Source organism: Heloderma suspectum, chromosome 2 (assembly GCF_057233095.1).
Source record: "Heloderma suspectum isolate Gila_16-S chromosome 2, 16-S_ref, whole genome shotgun sequence".
Classification (NCBI taxonomy): domain Eukaryota; kingdom Metazoa; phylum Chordata; class Lepidosauria; order Squamata; family Helodermatidae; genus Heloderma; species Heloderma suspectum.
The window spans coordinates 27,184,194-27,211,170 of record NC_139459.1 but is presented as its reverse complement, the minus strand read 5'-3'; the positions used below and the strand labels follow the sequence as shown (position 1 = coordinate 27,211,170).

General features: G+C 42.9%; 1 protein-coding gene across 5 annotated transcripts in view; it reads left to right on the top strand.

Moving 5' to 3' along the window:
* The first annotated feature begins 12,914 nt into the window (after window positions 1–12,914).
* NADK2 (NAD kinase 2, mitochondrial) overlaps window positions 12,915–26,977 on the top strand; it is a 41,851-nt gene continuing 27,788 nt past the window's right edge. For 2 of the 5 annotated variants that reach the window (XM_084833048.1, XM_084833050.1), the window contains exons 1-3: window positions 13,088–13,610; window positions 24,813–24,901; window positions 25,750–25,838. In XM_084833048.1, the coding sequence (XP_084689174.1) occupies window positions 13,209–13,610; window positions 24,813–24,901; window positions 25,750–25,838 (580 nt within the window). In that variant the 5' untranslated portion in view covers window positions 13,088–13,208. Of the gene's footprint in view, window positions 13,611–24,812; window positions 24,902–25,749; window positions 25,839–26,977 lie in introns of all 5 variants that reach the window. The other 3 variants (XM_084833047.1, XM_084833049.1, XM_084833051.1) reach the window with 3 other exon arrangements.

The following is a 26,977-nucleotide window of genomic DNA, read 5'->3' as shown; positions in this document are numbered from 1 at the left end:
AATGGATGTGGTCCTGCCCTGAAGAATGTCATAGGGAATTTTGCTACAAACTAAATGTGGGCACTGGATGATGATTGAAGCTTTCACATTAGCAGGTAACAAGCCCGCACTATTTGCACCTATTTACTCTTTTTTCTGCATATATGTATCATTATGTGAACATTATGTGTCTACTGTTTACATTACGTAAACAGTATGTACATACAATGGGGCTGCAACAAAAATGGATGAAGAACGTAAGTACAGCTCTGCTGGAACAGACCTGTCTAGTTCAGCATCCTGTTTCCCACGTTGGAGCTAGATAACTATGGGAAGTCCAAAAGCAGAGGGCAATATAGCATCTGCTACCAGCATCAGGTATTCAGACGTATGCCTCAGACTCCCTTCCTGAAAATATCCGTTCAGGGACAGGTGTGTGCCCTACATCTTCTGCAAGGGAGCCAGACATAAAGAATTCATTCATCCTCTCCGTTGTTGTGTTGTTCAGCCGTTAAGTCGTGTCCAACTCTTCGTGACCCCATGGACTATGGCACGCCAGGCTTTCCTGTCCTCCGCTCTCTCCCGGAGTGTGCTCAAGTTCATATTCATTGCATTGGTGATGCTATCTAGCCATCTTATCCTCTGCCGCCCCCTTCTCCTTTTGCCTTCAATCTTTCCCAGCATCATGGTCTTTTCCAGTGACTTTTCTCTTCGCATTTGGTGGCCAAAATATTTGAGCTTCAGCATCTGTCCTTCCAATGAGCAGTCAGGGTTGATTTCCTTTAGGATGGACTGATTTGACCTCCTTGCAGTCCAGGGGACTCGTAAGAGTCTTCTCCAGCACCACAGTTCGAAAGCATCAATTCTTCGGCGCTCAGCCTTCCTTATAGTCCAGCTCTCACAGCCATACGTTACTACTGGGAAAAACATAGCTTTGATTAGATGGACCTTTATCAGCAAAGCGATGTCTCTGCTTCTTACTGTGCTGTCTAGGTTTGCCATAGCTTTTTTCCCAAGGAGCAAGCGTCTTTTAATTTCATGGCTACAGTCACCATCTGTGGTGATCTTGGAGCCCAAGAAAATAAAATCTGTCACTGCTTCCATTTCTTCCCCTTCTATATGCCAGGAAGTGATGGGGCCAGATGCCATGATCTCAGTTTTTTTAATGTTGAGTTTCAAACTAGCTTTTGCAGTCTCACATTCACCCTCAACAAGAGGCTCTTTAGATCCTCTTCGCTTTCTGCCATGAGGGTGGTATCGTCTGCATATCTGAGGTTATTGATAATTCTCCCGGCAATCTTAATTCCGACCTGTGATTCATCCAACCCGGCGTTTCTCATGATGTACTCTGCATATAAGTTAAATAAGCAGGGCGACACTATACAGCCTTGTCGTACCCCTTTCCCAATTTTGAACCTATCGGTTGTTCCATGTCTGATTCTTACTGTTGCTTCTTGACCCTCGTACAGGTTTCTAAGGAGACAGGTAAGGTGGTCTGGTACTCCCATCTCTTTAAGAATTTGCCACAGTTCACTGTGATCCACACAATCAAAGGCTTTAGCGTAGTCATTGAAGCAGAAATAGACATTTTTCTGGAATTCTCTTGCTTTCTCCATGATCCAGCGAATGTTGGCGATTTGATCTCTAGTTCCTCTGCCTCTTCGAAACCCAGCTTGTACTTCCCGTAGTTCTCGGTTCACATACTGCTGAAGCCTAGCTTGTAGGATTTTGAGCATAACCTTGCTGGCATATGAAATGAGCGCAATTGTGCGGTAGTTTGAGCGCTCTTTGGCATTGCCCTTCTTTGGAATTGGAATGTAAACTGACCTTTTCCAGTCTTGTGCCCATACTTGTTGAGTGTTCCAAATTTGTTGGCATATTGACTGCAGCACTTTAACAGCATCATCTTTTAGGATTTTAAATAGCTCAGCTGGAATACTGTCATCTCCGCTAGCTTTGTTGTTAGTAATGCTTCCTAAGGCCCACTTGACTTCACTCTCTAGGATGTCTGGCTCAAGTTCAGTGACCGCGCTATCATGGCTATCAGGGACATTAAGATCTTTCTTGTATAGTTCTTCTGTGTATTCTTTCCACCTCTTCTTAATCTCATCTGCTTCTGTTAGGTCCCTGCCTTCTTTGTCCTTTATCATGCCCGTCTTTGCACAAAATGTTCCCTTGAGATCTCCGATTTTCTTGAAAAGATCTCTAGTCTTTCCCATTCTATTGTTTTCCTCGATTTCTTTGCATTGTTCATTTAAGAAGGCCTTCTTGTCTCTCCTTGCTATTCCCTGGAAATCTGCATTCAGTTGGATATATCTTCCCCTTTCTCCCTTGCTTTTCGCTTCCCTTCTTTCCTCAGCAACTTGCAAAGCCTCATCAGACAGCCACTTGGCTTTCTTGCATTTCTTTTTCCTTGGGATGGATTGAGTTGCTGCCTCCTGAACAATGTTACGGACCTCCGTCCATAGTTCCTCAGGCACTCTGTCTATCAGGTCTAATCCCTTTAATCTATTTGTCACCTCCACTGTATATTCATCAGGGATATGATTTAGGTCATACCTGAATGGTTTAGTGGTTTCCCCTACGTTCGTTAATGTAAGCTGAAATTTTGCAATAAGAAGCTCATGATCTGAGCCACAGTCAGCTCCAGGTCTTGTTTTTCCTGACTATACAGAGCTTCTCCATCTTTGGCTGTAAAGGACATATCAATCTGATTTCGATATTGACCATCTGGTGATGTCCATGTGTAGAGTCGCCTCTTGTGCTGTTGGAAAAGCGTGTTCTCTATGATCAGTGTGTTCTCTTGGCAAAACTCTATTAGCCTTTGTCCTGCTTCATTTTGTACACCAAGGCCATGCTTGCCTGTTATCCCGGTGATTTCTTGACTTCCTACTTTAGCATTCCAATCCCCTATGATGAAGAGGACATCTTTTTTTGGTGTTAGTTCTAGAAGGTGTTGTAGGTCTTCATAGAACCGATCAACCTCAGCTTCTTCGGCATCAGTGGTTGGGGCATAGACTTGAATTACTGTGATGTTGAATGGTTTGCCTTGGATTCGTACTGAGATCATTCTGTCGTTTTTGAGATTGTACCCCAGTACTGCTTTTCCCACCCTTTTGTTGACTATGAGTGCTACTCCATTTCTTCTAAGGGATTCTTGCCCACAGTAGGAGATATAATGGTTACCTGAATTAAATTCGCCCATGCCTGTCCATTTTAGTTCGCTGATTCCCAAGATGTCGATGTTCAGTCTTGCCATCTCATGTTTGACCACCTCCAGCTTACCTTGATTCATTGATCTTACATTCCAGGTTCCTAAACAATATTGTTCTTTGCAGCATCAGACTTTCTTTTCACCACGAGACACATCCACAGCTGAGTGTCCTTTCAGCTTTGGCCCAGCCGCTTCACTCTTTCTGGCGCTACTTGGAAATTCCCTCTGCTCTTCCCCAGTAGCATATTGGACACCTCCCGACCTGAGGGGCTCTTCTTCCGGCGTCATCTCTTTTAGCCTTGTGATATGTTCCATGGGGTTTTCTTGGCAAGAATACTGGAGTGGGTTGCCATTTCCTTCTCCAGTGGACGACATTTTGTCAGAACTCTCCGCCATGACCTGTCCATCTTGGGTGGCCCTGCACGGCGTAGCTTATGGCTTCGCTGAGTTGTGCAAGCCCCTTCGCCACAAGGCAGTGATCCTCTGCAATCTCCTTATCCTCTTCTAGTACACTTTTAGCATGCTTGCCGTCCAGTGGTCCAACCACCTCTGTTGCTTTTTTCCTGCTTTTGCTGAATTTAAGTAATATTTTATTGTTTGTCTTAATGTTTTTAGTAATATGCTTCTCAAATGGATTTTTTTTGCATCCCTAATTGCCTACTTGCATTTTGTTTGCAAAGGGTTGTGTTCTTTTTGTTCTTATTTGTGCAAGACTTCCATTTCTGCTGATTATGCCTGAAGAATTCAAAACAGTGGGTAACAAGTCAGCAATATTTGCAAATATACCTGTTTGCCCTTTTTGCCTGCATTAGGGTGCAATCCTATGCATGTTTAAACAGAAAAAGTCCTACAACTCCCAGCATTCTCCAGCTAGCTGAGGAATGCTGGAAGCTGTAGGACTTATTTCTGTCTAAACATGCATAGGATTGCACCTTTAAATGTGGAATTACGTAGACAGCTATATATTTTGCATGTGCAATGGGATGCACCAAAAATGTTTCTGAGATCCTGCAGAAAACTCTGCCTGATGTGTGAGATTGATATCCTACAGCCAAAGGTAATAGCTTTATTATTAACCATATGCAAACTTAAAAGTTGGTATCTTGTTTGCTAAGAATGTATCTCTCAGCCTAGCACACACAACAGTCCAAAGAGTATTTCCAAAGTGAGTGATTGATACCAATAATTCCATAAGCTACTGGTTGTTTTTAGAAGAAACATTTTCTGCACTGTGTCCTTCATGTGTTACTACTATATCAGCCATCTTTTTTTTTGGTCTGCCAGTATCTGTTCCTCCCATTAATGGATAACACCGTTCATTCATAAAGTCCTTCAGGAAGTGCAAGCCTCTACATGCTTACTTGGAAGTAAATCCCACTGTGTTCGATAGGCCTTATTCCCCAGTAAGTGTGTTTAGGATTGCAACCTTAATATCATTCATCCTTGTAACTCTGTGAATTTGGTCTACCTTTGTCCTCATTTTTATATAATGAATTGAACCTGCTGTCCACAAGCCTTTTATCCCTTTTCAGTCCTATTAAAATTAGTGCCTCCTCTTGAAAGAAAAGTAGTCTGTGGCCCGATCCTGGACAAGAGACTGTCAGCTTAGAAGAATCATGCTGTTTACCACTTCTCACCATCCTTAATCCGCTGTCCTGAGGTTGGTTTCCCTTGTGCAAGATGGCACTGCCTTAGATCAGCTTTCCCCAACCTGGTGTCCTCCAGATGTTTTGGACAGCACCGCAGCCAGCACTGACATTGGGCATGCTGGCTGTGGTTGATGAGAGTTGTAGTCCAACACACCTAGAGGGCACTGGATTGGGGAAGGCTGCCCCAGCACAATTGCTCTAGGAATCCCGTATGTAAACCAACCTCATGATACTATTGTGTGTGTGTTTATTGTTTGTTTTTATTCTTGTGTAAACCATCTTGAGATTTGTTTCAAATGAGAAGCAGTATAATTGTCAATAAATAAAGAAATGCAAGACACATGCCTCATCCCCATCGGCTCTTAGGAGGTGTTGGAAGAGGGTGATGCTAGGTGTATATGGGTATAGCCCTCTGATCATCTGTAGCCTTTCTCAACCTGGTGCCCTCCAGATATGTTGGACTATAACTCCCAGAATGCCTTAGTCAAACATCTGGAGAGCACCAAGGTGGGGAAGGCTGGCTTCTGCCCAGCTTTACAAGCAATTAATCTGATTTGCTCAAGTCTGTCTAGAAAGGTCATAACCAGGCTCTGCCAAGATGAAGGGCTTCTTCACATGGAGCTTTTATCCTGCTATTGAGATTGCTCACTCATGGAAGTTGGCGGGCCCTTTAAATGATGTCATTAACCTCCAGGGCATCTCCTGCACTAAATGCCCTTTATTCCATTTTTTAAAAGATCAGAGATAATGAGCTATCAAATTACCACACTTGAGTTCCCCTTGAATTCCCTCATGAAAAAGGAAAAGCTGCAAAAAGAGGAGTTAGACCACTGCGCCATCTAGTGGCTGTATAATGAAACATATGGAAGACTCAGATAAGGGGGGAAAGAAGGGGGGGAAGTGTGTGTAAAGGGAGTCCATCATAAACCTGCATTTAAAATGGAAGCAGAAAGCCCCATTTTAAATGCAGGATTTTAGGCTGGTGTAGGGATGCCATAACTCTATTATACCCACATTCGGTTCAAGACTCCAGTGATGCTGTTAAGTTTCTAAAAGGGCTCTGCTGTTCTTATCATATTCAGCTAACAAGGAGATGGTTATCAAAGTGTAAGGGTGTTCCACAGCTTTGGAATCAGTGCATATGCTCAAATATAGCATAACCAAAGCCCACCAGTGTGACGTATCAGATCATACCATTATGTCCCTTCCTCTAAGATAACACCCATAGCAGGCACGTGAACTCCCCAGACCTGTTTTTGAACAGTTCTTATCAAAAAGCAAAGCCATAAACCATGAAATAAGCTTCGTCTGTTTGCAAAGTGCAATTGTCAATTTATTTAGCAACTGGTCACTTTGACAATGTTGTCCCACTGAATCTCTCTCTCAACTGTTTCTCCACTGTACTCCCAGTCCACTTAAAGGCCTGTTAACCTCCCTGTCACCTACCAGTTAAAGACCTGCAATGGGCTTGTGTCAAGAGCCTAGGATCTAGAACAATGTTCCTACTGACAGTTGGTATTGCTTCAAAGTAAAGTGAGGGCTTCCAGCTGCTGCCATCTTCATCTCCCATGAATGTCTCTGAGACACGTGGGGCTGAGACACATTCTTAGGAAATGGCAGTGGCAGGCTGCTGCAGGCCAGTGTTTTCCTCTGCAGCATGCCCAGTCCCCCAAGTAAAAGGAGAAAGAGTGAAAATGCAGAAAACTTGATTCAAAGGAGTTTTATGTCTTGGTTGCATACCCCTGGTCTAGATACTTAGCAAATTCCGACTCTTTAATTGAGATGATGCACAGTGTGTCCCACAAACACATTTCATTTATTTTAATAATAAATGGCTAACAGATATCAGGAAGGTGCATAATAGTGGGGGCCATATTTTTCTACAAAAACAGCCTTAGAATTCTGGCACTTATTCCCATGGGGAAAAATGCAGTAAGAACCAACACCTGATCTGATCTTATCCTAGAATACAACTAGCAGCATCCAGAGAGCTATGGAACTGGTTCAGTGTCTCAGGCTTGTGTTTCTTGAACAGCAGATTCCCATGCCACACAATAAACCATTTCTAAAATGGAGATGATTTTCTAAAGTAGTCTGTGATGTAGCACATTGGCATACCATTCCAAAGAATTAAAAAACCAATTTTGGGCACGCACAAGCCCTTAGTCATGGCTAAAATAGATATTTGGATCTCAGCTAACATTCGGATCTCAGCTAATAATATAATAAACGTGTACTTGAAACTAAAGTTGGTCTTATAGATACTGATGGAACTTACTTTCAGTTACATGTTAAAGTCATTGAGGTCTACTAATAATTTTGGCAGTGTAGGGTAACACTGAATGTTACCCTACTTTTACTCGCTGTGAAGGAATGTTTGTTCAGTCGTTAAGTCGTGTCCAACTCTTCGTGACCCCATGAACCATAGCATGCCAGGCCTTCCTGTCCTCTGCTCTTTCCCGCAGTGTGCTCAAGTCCATATTCATTGCATTGGTGATGCTATCTAGCCATCTCATCCTCTGCCGTCCCCTTCTCCTTTTGCCTTCAGTCCTTCCCAGCATAAGGGTCTTTTCCAGTGACTTTTCTCTTCGCATTTGGTGGCCAAAATATTTGAGGTTCAACTTCAGGATCTGAACTTCCAATGAGCACTCAGGGTTGATTTCCTTTAGGATTGACTGATTTGACCTCCTTGCAGTCCAGGGGACTCGTAAGAGGCTTCTCCAGCACCACAGTTTGAAGACATCAATTCTTCAGCGCTCAGCCTTCCTTAGAGTCCAGCTCTCACAGCCATACTGGGAAAACCATAGCTTTGATTATGCGGACTTTTGTCGGCAAGGTGATGTCTCTGCTTCTTACTATGCTGTCTAGGTTTGCCATAGCTTTCCTCCCAAGGAGCAAGCGTCTTTTAATTTCATGGCTACAGTCACCGTCTGCGGTGATCTTGGAGCCCAAGAAAGTAAAATCTGTCACTGCTTCCATTTCTTCCCCTTCTATATGTCAGGAAGTGATGGGGCCACATGCCATGAACTTAGTTTTTTTAATGTTGAGTTTCAAACCAGCTTTTGCACTCTCCACTTTCACCCTCCATAAGAGGCTCTTTAGATCCTCTTCGCTTTCTGCCAATAGGGTGGTATCGTCTGCGTATCTGAGGTTGTTGGTAATTCTCCCGGCAATCTTAATTCCGACCTCTGATTCATCCAACCCGGCATTTCTCATGATGTACTCTGCATATAAGTTAAATAAGCAGGGTGACAATATGCAGCCTTGTCTTACTCCTTTCCCACTTTTGAACCAATCAGTTGTTCCATGTCTGGTTCTTACTGTTGCTACTTGACCCTCGTACAGATTTCTCAGGAGACAGGTAAGGTGGTCTGGTACTCCCATCTCTTTAAGAATTTGCCAGAGCTTGTTGTGATCCACACAATCAAAGGCTTTAGCGTAGTCAATGAAGCAGAAATAGACGTTTTTCTGGAATTCTCTTGCTTTCTCCATGATCCAGTGAATGTTGGCGATTTGATCTCTAGTTCCTCTGCCTCTTCGGAACCCAGTTTGTACTTCCGGTGAAGGAATACAAATATTTTATTGTTGTTGTTTAACTATATGAGAAAAATTAAAATACCATGCTGACTCCATCAACAGAATTCTGTATAAATGGGATGAGATTTTATTCCTGATATCTTCAAACTTTAAAAATAAAAAGTGCTGCTTTAGTATTATTGCATTATGATGCAAGTCTCTTTCAAGCTAGCATGTATTACTCTCATAATAAAAATCAGAGAAGTATTCCATGTGCTGTGTTTTGGATATTATTACATAATAAACAAAACAATAAAATTATGCATTATGCAAACAATGAAAAAAAATAAGTCTTGGCTTTTATTTTTGGTAGAACATATCTTCTTCAGCACTTTGTTTCAAATATTGCATGTCTTTCTCCCTCAATTTTTACAGTGCATGTTTACTCCGAACTAAATCTCACTGTGCTTGATGGGGCTTACTCCCCAGTAAGTAGGTATAAGATTGCTGCCCTAGAAGCATAGTTTACTGTCATTTCCAAAAAGATCAATATGCTGTTCCCTACGCATTCCTATGATTTAAAATTAATGTCTGCATCGTTCCTTTCCTTCCTTAATGTAATCACACTTTCTCCCCTTTCATGTTTGCTAGCATTTGAAAGTAAAGTATTGCTTCAAAATCTATAGAAAATGTGGGCACAGGAGTAGAGAAAATGGAGGTTAATTGAATTGTTCGTCCTGCTGGTTTTAAGCCAAGCAACCACTTTGAGGTTCAGCTTAGTTTTTGTTTAACCACAGTGGACAACTTTCATGTACAAAATGAGTAATGTATCATGTACAAAATGAGCAATGACATATAGTCCTCTTCAGTCCAGAATGTTGGTAACCTTGCTTCTTTTAATTTCAGCTATAGTAGTTCACCAATTTACATCTTGAATTTATTTATTTTTTATTTAAAATATTTATAGGCTGCCTTCCAGGGCAGAAGCCCTCCCAAGGCAGCGTTCAACATTACAATTCATATAGTTAAAAAAAAACCCACACACACACAACAATACAGTGATAAGGTAGTAAACATTCATAAAACATCAGCAACAAAACATTACTCAAAGCCTACAACATATTTGCAGCTATAGAGCTGAACAGTCCAATAAAATATTATCAGGGGAAGGCCAGAGTAAACAAGCCAGTCTTCAGGGCCTGCCTAAAATCCTGCAATGATGGGGCCTGATGGACCCCTGATGGCAATATATTCTAGAGGTATGGGGCCACTGCAGAAAAGGCCTGGCAAGTGCTCTTTCAGGCTATGAAGTGGCATTTTTCAGCCAGTGGGACAGATTGCCCAAACATAACCATCTTTTTGATTATTAGCAGGGCTGTTGATTTTATACTTTGTGTATAGCACAGAAGCAACAACGAAAAGTAACACTTTTCTGGAATTCAGCCACAATGTTTTTGTAAGATCAGAGCAGATTTTTACACAGACATTATGTATCTTCTATCATCTTTATCCAGGAAATACTTCTAAGTAGGAAAAGTAATGAAAACATTGCTAATAAATTGCGTAATTGGCTATTGTTTATGATAACATGCTAGATAGTATACAACTTGTGTCCCTCCGCCAAGAGAAGGAATCTGTCAGTAGAATGGGGAGGAAGGTGATTTCCTCTACCTCTCTGCATCCCCACCCCCAAATCTGCTCCATAGTGTCCCACAACCCTCCAGAACATGTGGGGGGGGGGAGAGGGGAGCACAAGGAGGTGTTGGGAGGAGGAGGAACTGCTGAAAATTGCCCCCTTCCCATTTCACTGACAGATGCCTTCTGTCAGTAAAGCGACACTAGTTGGATACCACTCCATGTTTTAAATTTCTACTGGATTTATGTGGGGAGGAGGGGGGAGGAATTCTGCTATTATCATAATGTTAATTCCTGCAAAAACAAAAAACAAACAAGTACATACATATAGGAAAAAGAGCTGCTCCCTTCACTTTGGACTGGTTCTTACTGGTTCTTACATGTGTGCCTCTCCAAGTAAATATAGGGTCTAGTTCAAGGTATTAGTTTTGCCAGTTTCAGCACAGAATCTAAGACAGGTAACCTCACGGTGCCCTGCAGCATTAGACTGCCTGCAACTATCTGTAGGGGAGGAGCTATGTTGCAATAGTAGAGCACGTTGTGCATGCAGAAAGTCCCAGGTTCTAACTAAATGGACCAATGGGCAGACTCAAGAGTTCCTGGCACACAGCTCTCAGATGGCACACTGTCCCCCTTAAAAATACTGGAACCCCAAGAAACCACTTGGGCTGCTTGTGCAGTGGGTGGTTGCTGCTTGGACAGCCTAGAGTGCATTTCAAATCATTGCTGTAGTGGCACAGATGTGAAAAATTGTTACAAGACCAGATTGGTATCTATTAGCAGTGCTAGGTTCCTGTCATCTCACGCTCCATGGAATGCTCTCAGAAAATGAGACTAGCTACTTCTAACATGTGTTTTCCATTTATATGCCTCCATGGGACATTTAAAACACCCTCCCACAGAAACAAGTAGCTCATTTCTTGCATAGCACCAATCTGACTATCTAAAAGTGGAGTAAGTGGAAGAGAATTAGGGATGGAAGAATCAGTGAGGCTTGAGCTTGTTGAAGTTCTCCAAGGTCTACCTCGCTTCTGTTTTTGATTACGATCCATTTTTCAAATGGGAAAAGTTTGCATATCAGAACACATTTTTTGAAAGCATGCATCCAAAAGCACATATTCCCCCTTAGAATAAAGTGGGATTTATTTTTGGGGGGAGGGGAAATGCACATATTTTAAATCACACATTTTTAATGCAAGTTTGAGAACATGCAAGCTTTCCCCCAAAAAATCTGCTTATGGTTTTATTTTTTTTATTAAATTTATTAATCACCCATCTGTCTGGTCACCCAGCCTGGGCAATGTACAACAAGAACAATTTAAAACAATAAAATACTACATCAAAAACATCACATTTCTAAAAATACCCTAACCCACCCCAAATGCCTGCCTGAACCACCATGTTTTTAATGTGTGGCGGAAGCTCATTAAAGGTGGTTATGTTTAACCATAAACATGGTTATGTTTGGAAGTGCGAACAGGGCAAATTCAAGTCAAAAACGAAGCAAAACAAAATTCCTGTAGATTCCTTAAGATAATTTGGTGGACACCCATAGGTGTGCCAGTGTCAAACCCTGGGCATGGGCTGAATTAAATCCTTCAGTTATGTAAAGGGACGCACTGTAAACTATGCACACACAGCTGGATGTAATTCCTATTTCATTAAGCGGGATTTGACTTGCCAGACCTTTGTGCTCTCCCAGGCTTTAAAAACTTTGAGGCCATTGTGAAAGTTTTTATTTGCTCTCCCTTATTTTTTTAATTGATTATGTTATCTGCTGTTTATCTTGTTGGTCCAATGGGTAGGGTTAAAGTTTTCTTTGAGGCTTTATATTGTTTTTAAATCTTTCCCTGCTAGCTGCCACCGCAGCACTTAGATTTCCGAGTCTCCGAAGCCGACAAGGCAGGAGGGGCAGTAGATCCTCCATCTTGGATGATTTTTGCTAGACTTTTTTTTAGCGAGGGCACTTCAGAAGGGGAGAGAAAGAGGCTCATCGTGATATCTCATATCCTGGCCTCTGTGGTGTCCTTTCCTCCTCCTCCGAGGGCAGCCAGCACGGTTCTCTGCGTGACAGGGAGGGCGTCGGCTCTACGACTCCCCCTTCCAAGGTCAGAGGCTCAGGGGTGGTGGTTCCAAGCTGTCCTATTGTCCCCTGGGACGCTCACCCAGGGACAACAGGTTTGCCCTTGCGCGTTCTGAAGGATACAGGATAGAGATTTAGGGTGCAATCCTATGCAAGTTTAGGCTGAAAAAAGCCCAACGATTATTTTGCAAGACTTTTATCTGTCTAAACATGCACAGAATTATGCCCTTAGTTAACAACGTAGGATAAATTCCAGATAAAGGCGGCTTTATAAAGTAGCACACCCCCGCCCCACCTCTCTGAGCCGGTTCTAACTAGATACAGGCGGCAGGCTCTACACAGTGTCTTTGGAGTAAGCCACGCCGGTCATGGTGGGACTTACTACCGAGTAACCCTGCACAGAATCACCCCACACGACTTCCCTTCCCTTCCCTTCCCTTCCCTTCCCGCCCCGCCCCGCCCCGCCCCGCCCCGCCCCCTATTTCCCAAGCTAGCTGCAAAACGTCCACCGCCTCTTGCGCATGCGCATACGGAGAGCGCGTTCCATCGGCGAAAGCAGTGGGAGGGGCCGAATCCTGTGTAGGAAAACACAACGCGCCTATATACACCACTCGGTCCCACCCCCTTTCTCTTTCCGTCTCTCCCATTGGTAGCCGTTGACCTGACTGGCGGGCGCGGGCGCAGGCGCAGAGCCGACGCCAAAGGTCGACTTTCCCCCCTGCCGTTGGGTCGGCTGGGCTTAGAACGCGGCGGAGCGGGATCTTGGCTGGGAGGGAGGGAGAAAGGAGGGGGCGTGAGAGCGAGCGCGCGAGCGAGCGCGCGCAGGGGGCGTGGCCTCGCGCGACGCTTGCGCAGAGCGTCCGCGGCCGTTCCTCACCTTCCCCACCCACCCGGTCCGCCTCGCCCCGCCCCCTTCCCAGCGCCGGCGGGGTCGGAGCGCCCTAGCTGCGCGCGGCTGTGTGTGTCGAACGCCACGTGCGGGGAGCGACGTCGTCGCTGACGCCGCCCCCCCCCGCGAGCGCGAGCCGCGCCGTTGGGGCGCCGCACCTGAGGGCAGGTCGCCGCTCCTTCCCTTCGCTTGGCGGGCGGCGGCGGCGGCGGCTCTTGGAGGACTGTCTCCCGAGCCCGGGCTATGACCTGCCTCCCGAACTACCTGAGCGGCGGCCATCCCTGCGCCGCCCTCCGCGCCTTGCTCAAATCTTCGCGGCGGCACCCCCCGCCGCCGCGGCCGCGGCTCCTCGCCGTCAGCGCAGCGCCCGGCCGCGCACGCCTGGCCGTCTCGGCGGCGGCGGCGGCCGCGCTGCCTCTGCCTGCGCTGGCGGGACGCGAGCCTAAGCCGCCGCCCTGCCCCTCTCCCAGCCCCTCTCCCTCCTCTCCCGCGCCGCGGTGCCGCCTCAGCTCGGGCGCCTCGCCGAGGGTCGCCGGCGGGTTCCGCCCAGCCCGCGTGGTGGTGGTCGCCAAGACGACCCGGTACGAGTTCGAGCAGCAGAGGTACCGGTACGCGGGGCTCTCGGAGGAGGACCTCAAGCAGCTGGTGAGTCGACGGATCTGCTTCACGTACGCGGCGGAAGGAGGTGGTAGAGTCCCGGGGTGGCTGAACGGGCAGTACCACTCTAGCGTCGCCTCTTTGAACGTTCGCATCTGACTGACTGAATACCTGCGCAGTAACGGGAGGACTGGGGTAGAAATAGTTTGCCCTGGTATGTTACCTTTCTCCTTGCGGGGAGCTCCGTGGTGGTGATGATGATGTGCAAGAGCAATAATAATAATAATAATAATAATAATAATAATAAAAAAGGCATCTCACACTGGTAGCCTGGTTTCAGGGCACCCGATGCGGCCACCTCATTGAAACAATTCTTAATTTTAGTGCCACTTGGAAATCCCACATATACTGCCTTGAGTTCCCAGATGATAGAAAGGGCGAGATATGAATGTATTAAAAAAAAATTAAATCCACAGGGATTAAAAACAAATACATAGCAGATTGTTGCATCAAAACCAAAAAGGACATATATATATATATATAGATTGATAAGGGATTATGGATTAAGCCCACTAGTTGCATCTGATGGGGTCAGTCCACAGAAGTTTATACTACAATAAATTTTAGCCATTGCCATAGGACAGTCCAGCACCTTGTTTTGCTGTATGCGCAAATCATGCTTTGACATACAATACACTCAGTCATTACAGGGAGGTGATGTTGTAGGCCAGGGGTAGGCAACCCAGTGCCCTCCAGATGTTTTGGACTACAGCTTCCAGCATTCCTGAACACTGACCAGAATATTTGGAGGGCACCAGGTTACCTACTCCTGTTGTAGGCAGGTACTTCACATGCCAGACAGCCCCATGGCGCCCCAGAACTGTTCTTGTTGCTCGTGGTGATGGCAGTAAACCAGTAATACCTGAAAGTGTTATCTTGCTGGAGGTCCCCCCCCCCCAACTATTATGGCCTAACATTAAACCACAAGATAGAAATTGAATATTATTGGTATGAAACAGGGAAGTATTAAACGAGAGACAGCTGGACTGCCCTCTTCCGCCTTATCTTAGTGACTGCGTAACATCAAACACTATGTTTGAGAGACGGACCCAGAGAAAGACATCTATGTGCTTCCCTAGCATCAGGTGAGAAATAAAACGGTGTGCAGAAGCATTTAGCAGAGATCACTTTGGGGGCTAGTTGGGAATAAACATTCCAGATTCCTTCCTGCTGAAAAACTATTTGGGTGCCACCCTTGCAGCTTTCCCCAAATCACCTCGGAACTTATCTATGGTGAAAGCCAAGGCCACAGATATGATAGCCAATATGTTTTCTTCTGCAGGAGGAAAAATGAATGGGGGGGGGCATTTTGAGCAAAAAATCAACTGGCAAGGAGAGGGTTTAAGTGCTCTCTTGCACATGTGCATACATGCATAACGCACACATGGCACTCAAACTCGGCCTCCCAAGGCTGCTTTTCAAGTGTTCTTTTTTTAACATGGGCGTCCACTGTTCCTTCCATTGGATATACATTTTTGATAATTCCACGGATATTGTGAACTGTTAATATTCACTTTTCTTCGTCAACCCCTTTTTGTTTTCAACTGTTTGATTCAGCTAGTGAAAATTAACAGCAGGAAAATGGATGTTCTAGTAAATATATACTAGCCAACACTGGGGCTTGTAAGATCATGACTGTTTCACAGCATAGTTAATTCGAGAAGGGGCAGCTATACATATTTACATGTCCCCAGACCCACAGGGCAGTGACTACTAACACACAGTACCATCAGTCCCTTGATTATTCAGAGGTTTGGTAACAAAACTAATATTTACTCTCCAGGGAAGTACCAACTACAGGCACCTAGATGGCTACTCAATCCCAGCCAGTCCTGTGTTCTCACTAAATATAATTGCAGCACATCTATCCAGTCCTTGATAGTATGCACTGTACGTAATTACAGAATTTCATGCTGCACACAGTTCCAGCAATATAAGCATATAAGAGCAGCCCTGCTGGATCTGAATGAAAGCTTATCTAGTCCCGCATTCTGGTCTCACAGTGGACAACTTGAGATAGCAAGCCAGATATTCTTGCTTGTGGCTTCTTTTGAGATTGCCACCATCAGAAGTGCATTTGGTGGCAATGTGAGGGGAGGCCTTTTCAAGTGGCTGCTCACCAGCTGTGGATCTTCCTCCTAAGGGAGGCTAGGTTTGCTCCCTTTCTGCTATCCTTCTGACAGCAGACAAAAAAAGACTGTTTTACTCAAGAAGGCTTTTGGTCTAAGTGGGTCTGTGGGTTAGGTGGTGTTTTTATTTGGTAAATCTATTTTAAATTGTTTTTGGAAGCCACCTTAGGTGCCATATTCTCATAGAAAGGTGGGGTATAAATAAAATAAATATTGACACAAGAGCACCTTCCCATTTGTGTTCTCCAGCAACGCTTGGGTTCTCTCTGGTATTGAGAGAACCTGTCCACTTTCTCTACACCATGCACAATTTTATACACCTTTAATATGTGTCCCCTTACTTTTTTTTTTTTCCTAAGCTACAAAGTCCCAAATGTTATAACCTTTCCTCATAGGGGAGTTGCTCCAGCCCTTTGGCCATTTTGGTTTTCATTTTCTGTACCTTCTATAGGAACGTTTTTGAAGCGCAGTGACCAGAACTGTATTCAGTATTCCGAGTGTGCTTGCATTATAGATTTGTATATCTATTGGCAGCTTTATTTTCAGTTTGCTCACAGAAAGTACCTTTGCCTGATTTTGAGGGATTCCCTCTTCTTTCCACACCACAGCCTTCACCATTTAGCGTCCTCTGTCCCCTCATTGTAACATTTTCGGGGGTTGGAAGAGCCGCTGTGGGGAGGAGAGTGTAGTACATTCTCCTTTGGCCAGCCCAGTTGCACATGCAAATCTGGATTCAACCCAGTATCTTGAGTTAAGGTTGAGTTTAAATGCTTGAGTTAAAGGCTGCTTTTCTATGAAAATGTAGAAGCAAAGGGGGAAAATCCTGAGGTCAAACTTGATAAATGTTACATATATACCGTGTTGTCGTTATGGGCTTGATGCTGGGAGCCATGAACTGGGAAGTCATCACCTGTCTCTAGCTCCCAGGAGATACTATCCTGTATACATATTTAGTGTCAATAGGACTGCAGACTCCTCTGGGAGAAAGCTCATTAGTTCTGAATAAATGTGCATAGAATTGCACTGTAAGAAGATCATGCTGTTCCCACCTGGGAGAACTTGTATACTATTTTTCTGCTTGTTAACTATCTGAGCGCTATGACTTCTTTAGTTCTAAAATTTGGAATATTCACTCTCGTGTAAACAAGGACATTTTATCTTATAAAAACAAACTGCTTAGCTCGGCTGGCTGGCAGGCAGGATGTTGGGAGTTGTAGGACTGTCTAAACATGAATAGGATTGCACCCTTAGTGATTTAAATTAGTCTGCTTTGTAGTTAGTTCCGAGTACACAGTAATGTCCCTGGCTGGATCTTCTAGTTCTTGATAATCCTGAAATTCAAAGCATTTTTCGGGCTTCTTCTTGACCATATCAATGTTCTAACTGAGGCATATGATTTATATATACAAATTGTTTTCTGTAGGTGTGTATTCCCTTCCATTCCAGCTTACTTTACCCTGGTGCAGTTCCTCAGAGCCATGTGGATACATTGCTTTACAGTCACTAGACTACTGCTTTTGTCCGAGCTTCAAAACAATTTGTTTCTGCAAAATAAGTGGCTTGCTGTGGAGCAGTACTTTCACACATGGATTGGTTGCTGTGGAGCAGGGCCAAAGTTCTGTGCAGGAAATATGGTGCTTTTAAGTTCTTACTTGTCATTCTAGTCTTGTTCTGTTTTTTAGATGGTAGGACAGGGGATTTTGGTGGCAGTCCCTTAAAGTGGTATACCTCTACAGCTTATGTTTTGTGCACAGACTGCCTTGGCTGGGGTGGTTCCTAGTCAATGATACTCCTTCCGCTCTGCCAGTTGGCAACATCTCTCTAGCTTTCTTTTCCCACAGCCTTAGAAGTTCTTTGTACTCATGTGAAACACTTCTGTCTATTCAATACAGGCAAAATAGATACTAAAGTAACTTGGAACATTGTTATAGTCTTTGAACCTTTCTAGTTTGTTGTGTGTGGTGTTTCATAACTCATTTGTCATATTCACCATTCTCACTAGTTTTATTTCTTCATCTTTTTCTTAAACTTCATCATACTTGCATATGATTAAATATGAGTATTCCTCATAATCGGTTTCTTTAACCATTTAGGGTGTATGTGCTTGGGAGAAGTACGGCTCCAAATGTAACCCTTTGAACTGGTTATTGTAGAAAATGTCAACTCCATGTTAAAAGCCCATTCTTAACCCTCAGGTGGGCTGTTTACTCTGTGTGTGTGGGGGGGGGGGTGGTGCAAGCACCTGCATGGTTAATTCAAGCAAACCTGTGTTTCTTTGTTGCTTTTTAAAGATGTACTTCCTCTTTCTCCCCCCCCCCCCGCCATTAAATCTTTGGTGTGGGGAGGTGGATTGTTTGGACTGACACAATGGCCAGCCAATCAGTACTGCAAATCTGACTGCAAACACCATCCTGGTGTGCTATCAGTGGGGGTGCAGGTGGCCAGGGGGGCTGGTTGCAGTGTATGTTTGGACTTAATTCAGTGCTGGTTGTTACCTTTAAAGCTCCAAACGTTTGAAAGCAAGTTATTTGGAGGATCGTCTACACCTGTATGAACTCTTCTACAACTTGCAATTGGCCACAGAGGCCCTGCTCACATTTCCAGTAGTAAGAACCATCAGGGTGGTGGATGTGGGAGCTGGGACCTTTTCAGTCAGTGGGCCCATCACTGTGAAACTGCCTCCATTGGGAAGTTGTGTCCGGATGCCTTAAATGGGGCCCTAAGACCTGGTTGTTTGAAACTGCTTTTAACTTGACTAATCGATGCTTGCTTTTAGTTGAAGAATTTTAATGGTAATATTGCTGTTATTAATTGTTTTAATATATTGTAAAATACATTGAGGGGAATTTCTGCTTAGAAAAGTGATATATTAAATACATAAAATAAATAAGAATAGATATCACAAGTTTGGTGCAAACTAAACTTCATTTTTCCATAGCACACTCATCACTGACCTTGTGTATATATTGATGCATACCAAGCTACCAATGTAGCTTTATGCTTGCTGTGAAGTTGTCTTGTTAATTGTTATTATTGTTGTTATTTTATTACATTTATAGCCCTCCTTTTTTCCTCTTGCAAGGAACTGAAGGTGGTTTACGTGGTTGCCCTCCTCTCCATTTTATCCTCACAATAACCCCATGAGGTAGGTTAGGCTGAGAATGAGTGACTGGCCCAAAGTCACCCAGTGAGCTTTATGGCCGAGTGGGGAGTAGAACCCAGATCTCCAGAGTCCCAATCTAACACTCTAGCCACTATGCCACACAGTGGTTCTCTGTCTTTGATAGAGATATGAAGGCCCAGAAAAAATCCAGAAAAATTTGGAAAAAAAATTTCCCCCATTTTTTCCAAGGACTGTTTTTGTTTTTTTCTGGAAAAAAATGGAAAAATTGAACAGGTTTAGATTATGAAATATTTTCTTTTAGAATTTATGACATAGTGGTTATATATTGTTACCCAGACTTTACTTCCTCCGAAGTGATTTCTAAGAACTGTGTAATAACAACACTTTTATAGACAGGCTAGAGGTGTAAAATGTCTGGAAATAATGAAGCCATGGGGAAAATGTTTTTTTTTATCCTCTGTAAGATTCCCAGTATATAGATATTCTTTCCATTCCTTATTTCCATTCCAAAACTAAGTGTTGCTTATTCCCCCCCTCTTTTCCCCATGGCTTCAGAATATCTGGAAATTTTACATCTCTAGTCTTTGGCTGTGTTTGGATGTCACTTTAAGGCATGGTGGCTTAAAAAAGCTACTCACAGTATCTCATTTTTTTTAAATCCACTATATCCCACCACACAAGTGGGCTAATAAACTACTACAAGTAGTTTATTAAACTACTGTGGGTAATCTGGGTCATCCCCTCACCGCCTGTCCTGCTGCAGTCTTCCCGCCCAAGCAGCAGTGCTGTTTCACCCATTGACAAAGGAGCGAAAATCCCAGGTGACTCACAAATGAGTGAGAATCCCAGGTGTGCTAAAAGGGCCTCCCCTAGTCAGGAAGCACCTGATGCACCATCAAAACCCTGCACATCATGTGCACCAAATAGAGGGTGGCGGCTATAAGCCTTGGAGGTTTGTAGGATCAGGACCAAACTTCATACACAGGCTCCCCTAGAGCTGCTTCTGTTTGCAATAGTGCTAAAGTGCTGTAGCTCTAAAGCAGAATTGTGCAAAAGCCCCCCCCCCCCATACCTATTGCTGGCATGAAGCCTTCATTGTCTCAAAATTACTAAAGCACTGTAGGGCTTTAGCAATACAGTGGAGTTGCACATCTCACTCCCCCACACATTGTTGCTAGAGCTGCTTCTGTTTGCTATAGCACTTTAGCACAAAAGTGCAATTGCACTCTCCGCCCCGCCCCCCCCCCCCCAAGTCATTTTGCTTCTTCATGGAAAAGTGACCGGAGAAGGAAAAGGGGGTGGGAGCTATAACTCCCTGACAGTTTGCTGGAATGGAGTGAAATTGCACAGGTGCAGTGCCTTCATGGGGAGCCTCCAGATGCTGCAGTGGATTATTGTGGAACTGCGCTTCTTCATGGAAAAGTGAAGAAAAAGTTCATTCCCTATTCCTCTTTCCCCCTATTTCCCAAGTTGCACAGTTTCAAAGTAGCGATCAGGGAAGCCTGTCATTATGTAACTTCACTGTAGCGGGGTGGTGCAGTAGCACGAGGCTGTCATTGTACTCAGGGAAAGCTGTCATTTTGTAACTGTAGCGCAGTAGTAGGGAAGGTTACGCTTGTCCCTCGGCTGTCTGTCAGATCTCAGAAAAAGAGCTGCGCAGGCTGGAGCAGAGCAGCCACAATGTTTTTGACTACTCTTGCTAAGCGACTCTGTCAGCGATTGGAATAAGCCACGCCAAGTGCCGGATGACACAATAATTCACGGTGGGTTAAATAATCCTTACTGCAGACTGTGGCTTATCAGAGTGGCTTATTTTGGCCAAATAAGCCATTGTGGATTTAAAAATTCCTGATAGATGACAGATAACCAATAATAGGTTAAATAAGTCATGGTGGTTTATTTGACACATTGTGGGTTATCATGTTGTTCAAACCCAGTCTTTGTGTTTAGTCATTTGCCCACTGTGTGATCAGATTCTACTTCTCCAACTTAAGAGCTTTTATCTTAAGTTAATTTTGCTGAAATGTTCACTTTGCTTCTCCAGACCTAATAAGCAAAAAAGAAAAGAAAAAGGTAATGCTTTTGAATAGAGCTGAAATTTACTTTGTGCTAAAGACTAGAAACTTTTACATGTAGCATAGCTTTAAGGTAATAGACAATGTCTACGCTAATCTTGCAGGTTCAGTTTCTTCTAACTTTTCCACTCATGTTCCCATGTTAACATTTTAAAAACAGAACACAGGATAGCATATAGAAAGACTAAGACTCCTGTATAGTTTCTTTTTCAGGGCCTTTTTCTGGAATGTGACTCTGGCAGGATGTTCTTGACCCTATGAGATTGGTTTTGTTTGCACATCCATAGTTCCTGAGAATGGTACTGATAGTGAGTGTTTACATCATGTACTGACAAGATAATCCAAAGGTCAGACTTTTTGGACACATCATCTTCAAGTGAAGGTTTTTTCCCCCCCACTGAACTACATTAGCTTAATCTTGCAGTAGGGTAGAAAAACTGATATCTGAAATCACATTCTAAGGATGGCTGTGTATCATTATCTTTGAGCTGTGTGGATACAGTTGGTCCTTAGTTTATTTCTGTTGCAATTGTCTTAAAGCAAGGTCCTGGAAATTTAGTAAGTTCTTTGAGTTTCCCTGTAGGCCTATGGCATCCCTATGGCATGTGACTTAAATCAATCACTTTCAGTACAAGAAGCTGTAACTAACAGGCTGGCATGCTTGCAAGTAGATCCAGTGTTGAATTGATCTAGCTTGCCATTTAAATTACTTCATGTGGTTAAGGCAGTGCTTCAACTGGTCCAGCTTTAGAACTACTCTACCGTATGTATCCCTAACACTATCTACTTGTTTCAAAAGTGGATGTCTGGAGATTCACATGCACACTTGTATTTAGCCTCCTGCCACTGCATGCAGTGATCTGTGGGCTGGAGTACCAGATATTAAAAAAGGAATAGAACAGGAAATCTGGTGCTTAAAACCACACATAGGGCATTTTCATAAAAAAAAAGTAGCAGATTCCTTCTTTTTAAATTACTTAAGAATAATGCAATCATCTAAAGTGATTCACTGTCCTCTGCCAGGGAGCATCTCCCCCCCCCCCCAGTTTTGTCTGCTGGGGCCAGGTGGGAGGGAAGAAACGCAAATAAAGTGATAGATTCAGCTTCCTTGGATCCTAACCCTCTCTAGAACATTGAGCTGCCCTTTCAGGTTCCCTGCCCCTCTGAAAGGAGACCTGCACTACAGTTGAAGAACCACTAGCTTAAGACAACTTGCAGTGCCAGTGTTCCTCATTGTGAGGCAGACATCAGGAAGTGAACTATCAGCTGATCTTCTTTCAGAGCTTCTTCCATTACAGTATTTCTTAGCCTGGGGTATACATCAGGAAATAACTTTTGTAGTAGGTAGTGGGCATCAGGAACAGGAGTTTGTGGGAACTGATACTTGTCAAACTGAGGTAGAATTTAACATTTTTATACGTGAAACTATGGATTGGGAGAGTCAGCCAAATGGTGGTTCTTCCAAAACATCTGTGATTAAACCAGTCTTAAAAGGTTGAATATAAGATTGTGTTGATGGACAAGGTGACCTTCTCAAAGAGTTTTGAAAACATGGATGCATTGCAAAAAGTAGTATTACATATTCTGGTTAAATTGGATGAAGGCTTAAGTCAGCCTTCCCCAACCTGCTGCCCTCCAGATGTATTGTACTACAGTGTCTGGCGTTTTGACCGTTTGCATGCTGGCTGGGACTGCTGGGAGTCAAAGTCCAAAACATCTGCAGGGCACCAGATTGGAGAAGGCTGGGTTAAGTTGTACTAGTCAGTTATGTACCCATGGGCTCACTAGAATCAGACGAAGATTTGGAAGGAGTTGTATCATTCTAATTAGGTGGGGCATGTTTTAAAGGTACACTGATCTATTACAAATAAAACTCAAAGCCACTGGTTTCAACAATAAGGTAATTTTAACTATTTTTGGAGCATGATTTTCTTAAAACACAAAACATTTCAGAATTCATAAGGTCAATAAAATACCTTTTTTTTTTTTAAACCAAGCAATATTCATAATGTAGTATCTAAGTTATTTGGGGGATTTTTTAATGGAAGGATTAATGTAGAGATTTAGTGCATTGGTCACATGGCCACACTTGATTCTTGTCTGTTTATATAATTCACTGCTGTATGGCTTTTTTGCTTTTGTGCCCAATGAATATAATCCGGTACATTTGATGGATTTTGATAGAAATTAGATATGCTGCGAGGGCAGCAGATGAGTCTGTGTCTCACTTTCCATTCAAGTTCCTGTCCTGGCACTTCATTATATTGCACATTATACCCATAGAACTAAGATAAAATTAGTGAAAACTATTCATCCAGCTTTCTGTAGTCTATCCTGGGAGTTAATAACGCAAAACTTGTGTATTAAGAATACAGCTTACCTTAAGCCTGCAGCACTGGCAGTATTCCGACAATATTCTCTCAATGTAGTCAGACAAATATTTGTAATTCCATGCACCCTTCAAAATGCTTATAGTCAAGTAAACAGGCTGGCCAGCCAAAATTCTGAAGGCTACACAGAATTACAATGAAGTGGCTTCATTAAAGAGGTTGACATTCATAAAAACATATGTATGGACGGTTTTGTTTTCCTCTTCTGTAAATTCACTAATTTGATCTGATACACTTAGTTTTACTTAAATTTTTGTTTTTTAGATTCCTGTTTAAAAATGTGTTAACTCCCAACCTGCCATCTGGTTGACATATCTAGTGTTACATTTTCTTAATATTTTAGTGGTTTCATTGTTAACGTTTTCTTGGTTTTGATAACTAGCGGGAAACAATGGTCCAGCTCAAATATAATAACACACCATGGTGTGAAATGAGGATATTTAGAATTCCATTCCTGGTTTGTTCTAAACTGTGTTTCCCATATTCAACAAACTCAGAAAACTGTGGTTTAGAACAAGCCAGGGCTAGAAGTGTTAAATCTTCCCTCACACACAAGCCCAAAGTTTATCGTTGTAACAGACTTTGGTTTTTATATCTGAACTGGGCCAATGGTGGGCTACGATGCCTTGCTAAAATGGATGGATCCCTTTGTATACTTTGAAATAGTAAACTATCCATACAACAGGAATGCTGAGGCATGTGACAATTAGTAGCAGCTATGTTGAGCAGAGATTTCTGATCAATACTTGGCAGATGTGGAATAAATTGATCTAATGATATAGTGATGCCATGCAAAACTGTAGAATATGCAAAAACTTACTTCCTTACTAAGCAGTACTGAAAGTTTAGCATAGTGATTGAAATCTTTGACTACATTATATCCCCTTGCCCTCATCACTACATCATGACTGAGATAGATGTTTCTTAGGGTCTTCTAGAGAAATTTCATTAGCTGTGTTACCTTTCACCAGTGAGAGATCTGGATTAAACAGGCTCCAGAGGCTAAAATTACTTGAATTTTTAGCTTCTGTCCAATGCATTAATCACTGTACTTATTAATCACAATTGGAAAAAAAAAACAAAAGGGACATAAACTTCCACATTTCAGGAGGTGTCCACCATGTACAACATTGAGAATTTTTGAATTCTTGGATATTTGCTTCACATTTTTTGACTATTGATGATATAGAAATTTCCAATCTGGGTAGTAATATGCACCCTTTATTTTATCTGAGTATTTAGAAAGGCCCAACAAGATTGCCATAACCATTAGAGGATTTTTTAAAACTGATTTTTTTTGGTGCTGTATTTGGATGATCTGGATAACTGCCAGTTGTCCAGTTGGATAACTGCCAACTTCGCAAAATTTATACGTAAGCCACTTCGGAAGAATTTATTTCCTGAAAGGTGGGGTATAAGTAATAGTTGGTAATAACAACAGCAATAATAATTTGTGGTTTTGTTTTTCACAGCTTGCATTAAAGGGCTCTAATTACAGTGGACTACTCGAGCGACATCGGATTCATACAAAAAATGTGGAGCATGTTGTAGATAGTTTAAGGTAAGGGTATGTATCAAGAATTTTGATTATAATCTGTCTGAAAAAAATTCAGTAACCAGATGTTTTAGAAGTTTGATGCATTATTCTAATGTCTTCTGTCCTAAAAACACTACTGAAGTGAGACTACATGTATGCAGCCTGGCTCTTCGCTTGTTTTCTTTTTAGCAGTGGTACCACATGCTGAAATTCTGAACTTCAGAAACGACTGCTGGTACAAGCAAAACAGTTGGAGCTGCTGCTTTGAAAAAGAAGCAAAAAGGCATATGTTCTCTGCGTTGTGATCAAATGTGTACTCAAAGCTTTGTAGTATTTAGTTAGCTGGACAACTGTTAGTGTCTGACTGGACTTGCATTCAGTAAACTTGCATTGCACTTTTTCTCTTATGAGTCCACTCTCAATTGAATAACATAGAAGCAGTTATGAACTACTACTTACACTACAAGTTTTAGTGTGTTATCTGTGTACATCTTGCTGAGACCAGGTGGGCTCACTTTCTCAGTAACAAACCGAAAGACTCACTGATGCTGTTGATGTATGAGCCTCAGCTAGTACTTCAGGTTTAGTAGGGCAAAGGGAGGAGGTACGGGGAAATGTGCAAAATCCTCTTCTGTATAAATAATTAGAGGACTTTCAAGGAACTGATAGCCACAGCTTGTTGTAAGATATAGATACCTTTCATGAGATTCATTTTTCTACTGTACTCAATATTCAAAGTTAACTTGTTTTTGTGCTTCCTCTTTCCTCGGAGGCATTGTCTGATTTGATTAAACTAGTTTTTTAACTTGAAAGCTTACATTCCTTAAGCCCTGAAAATCTGAATAATCATTTGTATTTCCATAAATCTTTAGGAATGAGAAAATAGAGGTCCGACTTGTGAAACGCAGAGAATATGATGAAGAGACCGTTCGGTGGGCAGATGCTATTGTAGCAGCAGGAGGTATTAACTTGTGAGTGGGGAAGTGTATTTTGAGTTACCGTAAATATGAATGAACACTTCTGTAATAGTATGGAGGATTGTTTGATTTGCTGGTCTACAAACAAGTCTAAGCTGAAATATCAGCATAACATTGATTTAGTGCTAGTGATTTGGTTTTAAACAAAAATTAATCCTGGGACTCGGTTGGTGTCCTTTTTACCAGACTTAAAGGCCTGGCTTCCATTGCTTAAAAATACACATTACCCTTTTCAAAGGTATATCTTAACTTAGATTATAAGATTATAGTAACTAAACATACCTGTGGGAACTATTAACTCATACAGTATGTAAAAATAAGGGTTTGCTATTGTGTTCTTTTCTGGAACTGAACATTTCCTGTTAATGAACCGAAATTGCTCTAATAGGTACCTTAGTTAGCTGATGGACTCAAAGTAAAAGTGGCCCAGTTTTTGCGATTACTATGGTTTAAACAAGTGGCCTGTTCAAGCCATGGTATGTCCTGGGCACCATTACCCACCCAAGTACAGCTTGTCATGTCGTCTCATCCTGGGTAGCATGGCTTGTTAGAGGGTTTTAAAAAAATAATTTGAGGGTTGTTTTCCCCTCTAACAAGTCATGCCTCCCAGGTTCTGATGACATGGCAAGCCACACCTGGGTGGGTGATTAGGCAAATGGTGCCTGGCACGTGCCTTGGCTTAAACAAGCCACCGTGGCTTGTTTAGCCCATGGTAATCATACAAACCAGGTCAATACATTAGCTATTTACATTTTAGTAGGCATTACATAGGGCAGTATCCTATTCGGTACTAATGCTAACATACATTATGTTGTGCTAGTGTGAGTGACATCTAGCACAACACCAATCATGTTGACTAGTGCAGTGGGTTTCATTGGATGTCAGTGGAGCTGAGGAGTTTCAGAGCAGACCATGGACACTGTGCAGTTTGACAGTGGAACCAATTACTGGGGGTGAGTGGGCTCTCCCTCCCTGGAGCAGAGGCTGGACAGCTATCTCTTGGAGATCCTTTAGCTCTGGATTTCCTGCATCAAGCAGAGGGTTGGACTAGATCAACCTTGCCCAACATGGCTCCCAGCTGGTGGATGCTGGAAGTTGTAGTCCCAACACATCTGAAGGGTGC